Here is an 11,485-nt window from a genome sequence, read left to right as displayed (position 1 = left end):
GGTCCTGTAACATTTTAAAGTAGGAAGCACTCAGAAGCCATACCTCATCTTCTCTGGTTAATCTGGGGGATTGTTTTGTTTCTGTGGGTTAAGGACCATCTTAAATCCATCCACCAACCCAGGGTCTTGCCCCTCTGGGTTGGTCTCCCTCCTCTGACCCTCTGCTGTCCTCTCTGTGTACCGTTAGGTGGCACTTAATATGTTCTACCCAACACTATAGTAACTGTGACCTTGTCTTGTTTCCCTGTTACGTTGTAAGCTCCCGAGGGCAGGGACCTGCCTCATTCATCTTTGTATCTCAGCACCCAACCCAGTGTCTGGCACATAAAATGTGCTCAATAAATGTTTATGGAACAGAAATAAAGTCAATGGAATATATCTAGTGTTTTGGGAAACAAAAATTGTCTGCCACAGCAGGATTCAAACTTTGAAGGTAAAATCCACTTATTAGGGCTCATTAGGGCCTTTTCAATTAGTCAACATCTGCCTTATGAATTTTTTCTTAATTCTGTTTTGTTTGCTTATTTGTGTGCTTATTTTAAGAAGACATGAGAACCACAATGAGTCACCATTTCACACCCACTAGGATGGCTATTAGCAAAAAGACAGACAATAACAAGCGTTGGCAAGGATGTGAAGAAATTGGAACCCTCATACATTGCTGGTGGGAATGTAAAATGGTGCAGCCACCTATGAAAACAGTTTGGTAATTCCTCATAAACTTATACATAGAGGTTACCATATGATCCAGGAATTCCACTCCTAGTCATATATCCAAGAGAAATGATAACAGGTCTACACAAAAACTTATATACTATGTATGTTCATAGGAGCATTATTCATAATAGCCAAGACGTGGAAACAACCCAAATGTCTATCAACTTATGAATGGATAACCAAATCATATAGTGAATCTGTATAAATTATATATCCACACAATGAAATATCATTACACTCTGAAAGGGAACTAAGTACTGATACATGCAACAACATGGATGAACCTTGAAAACGTTATGCTAAGTGAAAGGAGCCAGACACACAAAAGACCATATACTGTATGATTCCATTTATATGAAATTTCCAAAATAGGCAAATTCATGGAGACAGAAAGTAGATTAGTAGTTCCCAGGGACTGGGGAAGCGGGGAATGGGATTAACTGCTAAGAGGTACGGGGTTTCTTTTTGGGGTGATAAAAATGTTCTGGAATTTTACAGTGGTAATATGTTGGCTCCGGAGAGTTCTTCACTGCGCAATGCAGGATGTCTACCACACCATGTCCCTGCCCTCAAAATGCCAGAAGTGCCCTTCCCGTCACAGTGACAACTGAGCGCCCCCCAACCCACACACTTCCAAATTGTCCCTCGGGGGTAGTACTGGCCAGGCTTGGGAATCGCTGCTGGGGACAGAGAAGTGAGTGGCTGGGTTGAGCTATCTCAGACTCTCCTCTCTGTTGCCCTCATGGCCCAAATATCTTCATTCCACCTCATCGGGGTTTTCTTGAGCCAAGTCCAAAATTCTGGAAGCCCCAGAGTGTCCTGTAAGCTTTTTCACACCTCCAGGAAAGGGAAGAAGTCCCGGCTTCAGGCAGAGGAACAGCTTACCATCTCCTCCAGGACGACACGCCATGATGGGAGCAAGGCCGCCTTTCCAGGAAATCGCTCCCCGAAAAGAACATAGGACGGATTCCCTAGGGAGTACCACTACCACCATCATAGGCACAAAAAGGCACATGATTAAGAGGAAAAGCAGCAGGCTACCCGTGGGAGGAGTGAATGAGAGTAAGGGACAGACACAATGAGAGGTCAAGGATATTTAGATATTGAAACACACACACACATTTAAACAGTTAAAAAAAATAAACTCTTCAAAATACTTTTAAATTTATCCAAAACCCAGTAGTGAATTAACTTCACAGCATCTACTCCTAATTCAGTATTTTCTTCCCTTAAAATACTGCCTCCAATTTCCAGCTTTCCTGGTAATTCGATTGCAGACAAACCTGTGGATCACCATCTCCTCCTCGTTCTCAAGGAGAGAACTGTCTGGGAGAACAGAAATTCCAGATGGGTCACCTGCTGCCCACCTATAGCTAAGCTCACACCAACTACACAGTCTTCAAGCTCTGAACACAAGCAAGTGTGCTTTGCTGGGGGTGATGGGATGAGGTACAGAGAAATGAACCACAAATCTTTCACCCCTCCTCATGGGGATATTCTTTTTTGGGCATATTAGGATTTGATATGGCTTTGCCTCTAACTTAAGCACACAAAACAGATGCTTTACAATAAAACTGGATGATACAATTCAAACTTTTATTTGGCAATAAGTTCCATATCCTATGACATAAAATCAACATTCAAAATGAATAGCAAATTCACATTTAGAATAAATAGTAAGTCTACCTAGTTTGCATTTGTTGTGCCTGATGTCATACAGGCACAATTTGTCATTCTGCTAAATAATTAGAAAACAGTTTCTGAAGTCAGAGTTCAAGCCTGCAGAACTAGAAGAATACAGAAGCACTGTTGCCGGCTGGGTTCCCCGGAAAGACGCCGAGATGGAGATTCACGTGCAGGAAGTTCACAGGGAAGTGCTCTTGGGGTCAACAGCTGGGAAGGGAAGGGACAAGAGGGAAGGAGGCAGGGCTGGAAGGGGGAGGAGCTGGGCTGCCATGCAGACAGACAGGCCTCAGCTGATCCCGGGGACTCTGGAGCTGGGATGGGCCCTCAGAGTTGAGCAGTCACAGGTTACCGGCTGCTCCAGGAAGCGGGCGTGACCTTGTCCGAGGGCCTCCTCAGAGGGGAACTCTCAAAGAGGGCCAGCAGCTGCCGACGGTCAGCAGACAGCGCCCCCAGGAGTTAGGGGAGTAAGTCCTTCTGTCCTGAAGGTTATCTGGGCAGCCACGCCCATCACCCACTACCAGCACCATCACAGCCTAGTGCAATGAGAGGTATATCAACCAGTGCCCGAGCCTGGCGGCTCAATTACACACAAGGACAGCAACGCCATGGGCTGGGAACACAGGATTTTACCACTGGCCACACAAGTACATAGGCCCAGAGAGCAGCTCTTGGGGGATGGGGCACTTACCTACAGAGCTTCTTTCTTCCATCTGCACCCAACGGTAAGGTGTTCATCTGCAGGCTTTCAACAGGGTGATCCTGCCACTGCCACCAACTCAACCCACTAAAGCAGGAGTCAACAAACTATGGCCTGAGGACCAATCCAGCCTGAAGCCTGTTTGTCAATCAAGTTGTAATGGAACACAGCTGTGCCCGTTCCTAGAGTAGCAGCCACAGAATATGCCCCGCAAAGCCGAAAATGTTTACGACCTGGCCCTTTACAGGGCTGAACACTGCATTAGAGAAACTTCACTCCCTTTCCTTTCCTTAACCCACTAGTGGTGTTAAAAGTTAGCTGAACTTGGAGCCAACTTCCCAAACACTAATGAGAAAAAAAAGGAAACTGGTACCAAAGGAAATCGATATGAAGAGGGCAAAACATAAGCTCCCTAGTAGTTGAATCGAGCAATCAGCAGCCCTGGCTCTGGCCACATTTAGTCCTGGAGCATTCTAGACAAGGGCCCCCGAGTGGGTCTTTGGCAGCAAATGAGCACTCGGCATAGTGGAATTCAATTCCACTATTTAGCGCACTCTCGACTGCTTCAAAGGCCTTTGGGGTGGAAGAGAGAGGAAACGCCATTCAGATCACTCAAAGCTAAATTAGCTCAGAGGAAAGATGACTCCTCACTTCTCCTTTGCAACGCATTCAAAGCAACCAGTAATTCAGTCTGAGATGTGCCCAAATTAGTAACAGGTGGTTTATGTCACATGGTGATAGCAGAAAACGGAGCTGAAGAGAATTTAAAAGAGGAAAAAAGAGGCTATGTTAGGAGGAACGTGGGAGCTCTAAACCAAACTCCTAAAATATTTTAAAAGCCAGGTTTCATCTATAAAACCAGCTGGCATGGACTGTCCCTGGACTATGAATTTTTGTTCACATAATTCTTAGAAAATCAGTCTAACCAACGCTAAAAACAGAAAATATTTTTCAATGTGCAAACTAATTTTATTCTGTTCACTTTCCAAATTGATTTTTTAAGTGGTAGAAAATAGACTCACTTCCCTTATACCAATATGCTTTCAACAACGTGCACACCAGAGAACAAACTGGAAAGAACAAAATGCCCAGTGCAGTGCACCAAATCCCAGTAGAGTCATGGCAGCAACACATTAAAATCTATCTTGATTGAGCAGAGACAAGGAGAATGCCTCTGTCCTTCACATGGAGATGGCCGTCCTGCCCGGCGCTGCTGGCTCTGCCATGGGTTTGCAGTCTGCCAGGCGCACGCTTGGTGGGCCCTGCTGAGACAGATGCCAGGCTTCTGCCACACAGCAGCTCTCAATCCTACTGCCACATTCAGTGGCCCAGAGACTGAAACCTTAATTGGTAATAAATTGTAAAATTCATTATTCATACCCAGAAAATGTATTTCTCCCCTAAGGCTTGTGTCACCTGACCTAGCCATACATGAAAGCAGGTTTTAAAAGTAGTTCTACTTTATTCTTGAGTAAACAAAACACCTTGTAACTGGCACCTAGGAGATATCCAATGAATATCTGAGTAGATAAAATCTAAGAAATTTTTTAAAAAATAATACCTACTTCCTCACTCAGCCTCTCCAAAGCAGAAACCGTAAGACAAAAGCACTAGCGTCTCCTTTGCGGACCCCAACACCGAGCAGTTCTGAGCATCCCCCGCACCCCTTAAATGCCAGTCTGCAACACACTCTGATACTTAAAACACCTAGGAGCTAACAAATAGCCAACAAAATGCCCACCCCATTCCGAACAAGGAATGAGCCACTGTGTTTATAATAAAATATAGAAGAAAAAAGGGGCCTAGTTGGGTCCACTGGGTCTAAAAGGTCACCTTCACTATTAGAGTTAAATACACGAAAATATCACACGTAAAATCCCATGATAATGAGCGGCATTACAAAGCATGCTATATAACTCACTCACTCAATTTTTACATTCTGGAAGGAAGCCTATAGAATGCCAGGCTAGCATTTCATTAATAGCTGGCTCTGATACATTTATACATTAACATTGCTGAATAAGTGAGCACTCTGCACAGCCCCCTTCCTGTATCTGCCATCCTTTAGGTTTAAGGACATGTGTCACTTCACTGTCCTGAGAAAGAAACAAGAAATAGTTAGCTAAGTCATTTCCAACTCTTTTTCCCTTAGCTTGAATGCCCTTTATCCTCCCCCACCTTAAACACAGACACCTAAAGAAAAGCATCCAAACTCCAAAAATAGCCACACAAACATGGCAGCAAAGAAATCTGAGGGGAGGAGAGGTGGGAGATGGCTAAGCGGAGAGGTCCACCTCCCTCTCTGCACTGATTCAAGCACGTCTCCTCAGCTGATGTCCATGAGAGAGGCAGGCAGCTGACAGCTGCCCTCCAGACAGGGAGAGTTTCTGGTGATGCATACGTTTACCGAGATTCCAACACAACCCAGTGTGGGTCATGGCATGGTATTTCATTACAAGGACATTTTTTTTCTATTTCATTCTCTGTCCTCCAATGAGCACATTAAACCAACATGGGTGGCGTTTTCGGGTGTAAGAATCTCCGGGGAAACCCACCACAAATGCCTTGGCTCTTCCCACCTGCTCGTTTCTCGCAGCCTTGTTCTACAATATCTGTTCTACTAGCTGGAAATTTAACCAGAAGCTCTTCTCTCCTCACCTCCTTCTCCAAGGAAAAGAGTGAACCCGCCCAGCACATGCAGCACCTTCTGTCCTTCCCCAGGGTGGGGCAGGATACAGGAAGCGGACACTGAGGACAATTTGGGGTCAAGGACCTGCAACATCTCTTGTTTTTTCTCACTAAGACTTTCCAGGAGGCTGAGTCTCCTTTCAAGTGATGCTCCAGAATCCCAAAGTCCTCATGCCGAACAATGTGGGAGCCGCTGCTGTTTGGGGATCATCCTGCTACTGACTGTCGTGTTCTGCTATTGTAGACCTCACTAAATCATCGGCTTTCTGCACGCAGTTTATCACTGCACATCATCGTGGCCCTGCACTTCCCCAAGCACGGCCTGTAAATGCCCAGGACATTCCACGGAAGAGTCAAGCAAAACGTCACCTGCTGGAATACAGAGAGGGCATCAAGAAGTCTCACCTATTCCAGAAAAACTGACACCAGTCACAGTACCTTAGTAAACAAGAAGGCTGATCACAGTTTCAATATGAAGCTTGCCGTTCAGCCCTGCATGTACAGGAAGGCGTGACCAGGGGGCTGCTGGCTTCTGTCTTCACCACTGGGGGAGTATTCTCATAATGTACAAAATAAATATCAAAAGGCATATCTGTATCTTTTCCGAAGCAACACCCAGAGCCACACAAAGTCAACCCCATCATGTCTGCCCAATCTGGAACTGTCACTGTTTCTGCCTTTTTCCACAGGTGGGCACTTTGCTACTTGGCCTGGGCCTCCCGCAGGAGGGGGAGTCTGAAGGCGGGGGGCCTCTCTGACCAGGCGGGGAGTTCGTGCTGCAGTGGAGTCCTCCTGGGGTAGAACGTGTGGTTGACATCGTAGTTCAAGAGGCAGCTCAGAGATGCCATGTAGATGTCGGCAAATCGCGACAGGCGCCTCAGGAAGTAGGTGGGGTTCTGGTCTGTGCGGAACAAGCTTCCAAAGTGGGCGTTGAAGAAACTTTTGGTCATTTCTCTGAAGAAGCAAGAAAAGAGCGAAGCAACAGAGAACGATTCAAAAAAGACTTGTTTTTAAACAAAGTTACTGAAATCAAAATCACTTTTTCATTTTTATAGGACCCATTGGAGAGGAAAATTAGCCTAGAGCAGCCCCAACATCTAATCAGGAAAAGTCTGTCCATCCGCCCATCAAAATGGCTCTGATCACACTTGCCACTTAGGCAGCCCGAGAGAACGCTGTTTAAGGCTCCGGTTTCAATGTGTATGCCCTCTAAATAAGTGCACCACATTTTCCAATCAAAAACAGAGGAGGCACGTGCTGCTTCTGAAGGTACACAGAGAGACGCAGAGTGTTCTCAGAGTCTCCAAATTTCCCTCATCTACAGAATGGGATCAAGACCCCCTTTCTATAAAGTTACAGTGAGAACTGAGTAAGGTAAGTGAAATAAAAACATATTGTAAACTCTAAAGTACTTTGATGTCTGAGAAATTAAGGATTATTTTAGAGCAATGTATATAAATCTCCACCATCTGTTACACAGCTTCACACACCTCACTGCTTCCTCACAGCCTAGGTTACAAGCACTTTGCAAGGCTGTTCACCCCACCTCAGGCTCTAGGCCCCTGCAGGAATGTATGCATGCATCTGTGTGTAAATCAACACCCCATCAGACACACACACAGGATATGCACACCATCGGATGGCTGGGACCCCTACACACAGAATATTCCAGCAAAATGGATAAATACCATTTGACTGTTAATCGATCAGTTACAAAGACAGCAGAAAATGTAATCCTTTACACGACTGTATGATAAAAGCCACTAGTTGGTAGTAGTCTGTCATCATATAGTGACAGGAGATGCTATGACAACCAAAAAGTAGGAAATTAAAAGAACTCAATTAGGTTGGAGGGTTGAGCAACATAAATGGTTTTTAAACTTTTACTGAAAAATCTCATTGAGATGTGAAGCTGTTCAAGACTAGAATCCAAAACAAAATCTCTGACGGGTGAAATGGCTCCTTCATCTAATAATCTGAGGTCCCTGGAGTGTAGGACCCAGGTCTAGCCTTCTGGGGCGAGGCGCCTGGAGTCAAATCACATTATATGTCTTCTTCCCATCAGCCTCTCACCCAACATTTTTATACCAATGTTACAATAATAATCAAGTTAGAATAGGCCCCCAACAGGCAACCCCTGAGAGGGAGGAGGAAGGATTGATTCAATACAGCCGGGAGGGATGGAGTCTGTCCCCTCTCCATGCCCACCCCCCAAATCAGGCTGTCCATTGCTCAGAGGCTAGACCCAGGCAGTGACTGGTACTTCCAAACCTCAGAGACAGCTGCGCCCAGGGGAGGGGAGCCAAGCACAAGAGCAGAAATGGTCATGTAAATGGTCCACATACACAGCATCCTCTTAGAGAAGCACGATTGTCCACAAGGCCTCTTTTGAAGAGCTGTTCCCTTAAGACGCAAACCCACCAAACTTTCCTGACAGCAAGTGGGCCTTCTTCACTAGTAAACATTCTGATACTGAGTGTGCACACACTCCTGAAATAGCCGCGGGTACAAATAAGCACCTGGGTGGTAGGAGCCCCAAGAATTCACTGTCATTCAGAGCCCACCTCCACGGCTGTCCCAGCAGCCACACGGTGCGGCCAGTACTACCAACAACTGGCCACCAGCTGCCCAAACGGGAGAGTGGAGCAGGCAGGGAGGAAGGATGGGAAGGACAAGCTCCTTCAACCGTGGCCTTCTAACCAAGGGCAGGAGGTGCCATGGAGGTCACTGTTGCCTCAAGGAAATGTCACACATCACTAACAGTAGAAGGCTGGTTCTGGATAACAGGGGGGCAGGGGTGGGGGTGGGGGTGGGGTATCACATTCATACCTGGGAGCTAAAAAAGGATGTTTTGAAATATGCCTTGGGCCAGCCCTGGGAAGGTGTGAGTTGAGCACAGGCAGAAGGGGTGGTGGATTCACTGTATTCAAAACAGGCCGCTCTTGGCCTCGGCCCCATGGCCGAGTGGTTCAAGTTCCACGCGCTCCCTTTTGGCAGCCCGGGTTCACAGGTTTGGATCCCGGGCATGGACCTCCTCCACTTACCAGCCATGCTGTGGCAGTGTCCCACGTACAGAGTGGAGGAAGACAGGCACAGATGTTAACACAGGGCTAATCTTCCTCAATCAAAAAAAGAGGAGGATTGGCAGCGCATGTTAGCCCAGGACAAATCCTCCTCAGCAAAAAAAAAAAAAAAAGACCTCTCTTACCTCATCTCCTTTCTTTCCTTTTTCCACTCCTGCAAAACCAGCTGTGACTCAGCATCTCTGTGAACCTGCAGGACACAAGCTAATTATTGAGAGTGTTCTGGTTGTGAATAAACTCATTAGGTAATGAGAGATTTTTAATAGGCAATTTTTCTTGGAGGAATTTCATTCACGTCTAAGAGGCAGGCACTTGGATGAAATAATATATCTTCAGACTTCTCAGTTATAATTCTCCTTTCTTCACCGAAATAGTTTAAATGTCCAACATTAGAAACATGGTTTAACAAATTAAGGTGGAATATTATGAAGCTATTAAACAAGGCCCATATTAAACTAGAGACATTAAGCATTACTAAAGGCTATTGTATAAACATAATACATATGTATCCACATAAAATATATGTAAGTATCCATTACACATATGTATTACATATATAAACATATACTTAAAACATACTACCTATTACACATATTATATATTTACATGTACAAACATAAAAATGGCAGTTAAGTGGAAATAGCAGGTATAACAGTACATCCTAAATGCAAACTAATGGCAAGCATGTAAAAATATGTGCATATATTTGGAAATTAATGTGGAAATTTTTCTTTAATTTGTGCAATGGTAGGATTATAATGGATCTTAATTTTTTTCCTTTAATATATTATCTTTAAAGCATTTAAAAGAAAAATAAATTGTTTTTATAAAAGGCAAAGCGCTGGAAGCACTTCAACCCAATGGAAAAGCAGAGAATTTTCTGGTTGGGCTGAATGTGAGCAAACGGCAAACAGAAAATGACAGCTGCCCACAAGCTAACACATGGAATCTCACAGTCTCTGTCCCAGGCTCTCGTGGCTCAACAGAAGCACTCACGCCAGTGAGAGGTGCACACGATTGCAGGGGACAGGTGGGGCTCCCTGCAACTCACGGTCACGGGGGCAGCCTTAGAACCCGGAGGAAAACTCCAAACAAGCAAACCATCTGCTTTGACCTGGGAGCCAAGGCCCTTCTGTTTATCACGTCTGCCCAGCTCAACAGCCTGATTCACGGTCACCCGCTAAAGGCCTCTGTCACTTAGACAAAGCCCATACCGACAGAGCTTGTAACTTGGATTTCTCGCCTAACACCACTGCCTCCACCACCAGGAAGCAGCCACCACTGAACAACCACTGGCTGTGTGTTACTGGAGCACCAGAAGCCTGGTCCGGCTCTCCTGAGAGTGTTGATATAGGCTCTGTGAGCATAATTTGAATTAGCTGTCACATTGTAAACCAACAAATTACTCACTGCAGAATTTAGGTACTACAAAGTATGTGACCAGATCAAAAATCTGTAGAGTGCCACAAGGAATTTATATATATACACATGTATCTATATGTACATGCACATATACATACAGATATACACATACATTTACATCTGCATATACACGTGCATATACATGCACACATATATACACATACACGTGTATACAGATATACACCTACATTTACATGTGCATATACACGTACACACATATACACACATATATTTACATATGCATGTGCACGTGCATGCACACATATATACATACACATATGCACACATACACACACACACACATATATATATATTCGGCACCTACTATGTGCCAGGCACTGTGCTAAATGCTGAAGATAGAACAGAAGACAAGACGGAGGCCCTGGTGGGGGTCGTACCCAGGTAAGCAGACCATGAGAAAACAACGTGATGACGCACAGAATGGGGTTGATGTCGGTCTGTGGGAGGGACCCTCCCTCCACCTCTGCCCATACACCCTTCTTGGCCCATGAACTAGGCACTTGTGTCCAGTATGAAGGAGAAGCTTCTGCTCTCTTACTCTGGCCTGTATTTGCAAGAGGGGAGAATTTGGACTGGTGACCAGGATGAGGATTACCAAAGTTAATCTACTTGCTCTCTCTTTTTTGAAACTAGCTGCCACAGGCCAAGTGAGTTCTCCTCTCCACTCCTGCCCCTCAAGTGGGCCCCCAGGGCTCTCCCAGTTCAAGGTTTTTCCAGTGATGGAGCAGATATTATGTCAGCCCCACTCTGACACCTGCCTGTTTCCCTACAGGTCCTGAATCCGAGGGCAGCCACGGATGATGGAGTCCAAGGTTGCTAAAGAGACATGCAAAGGAGGAAGGCCCCAGAGATCTGAGGCCAGCGAGCATCCCCAGGGGAGAAACATCTGAGCTCTGTGGGTGTACGCCTTAAGCCAACCTCACCGCAGGCCCTGCCATCCAAGGCCCACCCAGCGCTTGGCTCCCTTCCCGGAACCTTTCTCCATCATTCATCATCTCTCCCATACGATCAACCTCCTCACCTGGATCCTTCCCACGAGCATTTAAACATGCTCAAGTCTCTCCCATCAAAAAATATATATATATTTATTTTCCCTGAACCACCCCATTCTCCAGCTGTTTCCCCTACAAAGCCAAACTTTGGAAAACAACAGCCTCAGATGTCTAAAATC

At 45.5% G+C, this 11,485-nt stretch overlaps 1 protein-coding gene across 3 annotated transcripts in view; it reads right to left on the bottom strand.

The window, feature by feature from the left end:
- Nucleotides 1-2,292: 2,292 nt before the first annotated feature.
- NT5DC3 (5'-nucleotidase domain containing 3) overlaps nt 2,293-11,485 on the bottom strand; it is a 61,916-nt gene continuing 52,723 nt past the window's right edge. For all 3 annotated transcript variants that reach the window (XM_087449024.1, XM_087449023.1, XM_087449025.1), the window contains 2 exons: nt 8,997-9,061; nt 2,293-6,742 (listed from right to left, as the gene is read on the bottom strand). In XM_087449024.1, coding sequence (XP_087305150.1) covers nt 6,490-6,742; nt 8,997-9,061 — 318 coding nt within the window. In that variant the 3' untranslated portion in view covers nt 2,293-6,489. The remainder of the gene's footprint in view (nt 6,743-8,996; nt 9,062-11,485) is intronic.

Source organism: Ceratotherium simum, chromosome 25 (genome assembly GCF_057802395.1).
Source record: "Ceratotherium simum simum isolate JZ-2026a chromosome 25, ASM5780239v1, whole genome shotgun sequence".
In the NCBI taxonomy this organism is placed as follows: domain Eukaryota; kingdom Metazoa; phylum Chordata; class Mammalia; order Perissodactyla; family Rhinocerotidae; genus Ceratotherium; species Ceratotherium simum.
The sequence above is the reverse complement of the archived record's forward strand: the minus strand, read 5'-3'. Positions and strand labels throughout refer to the sequence as shown.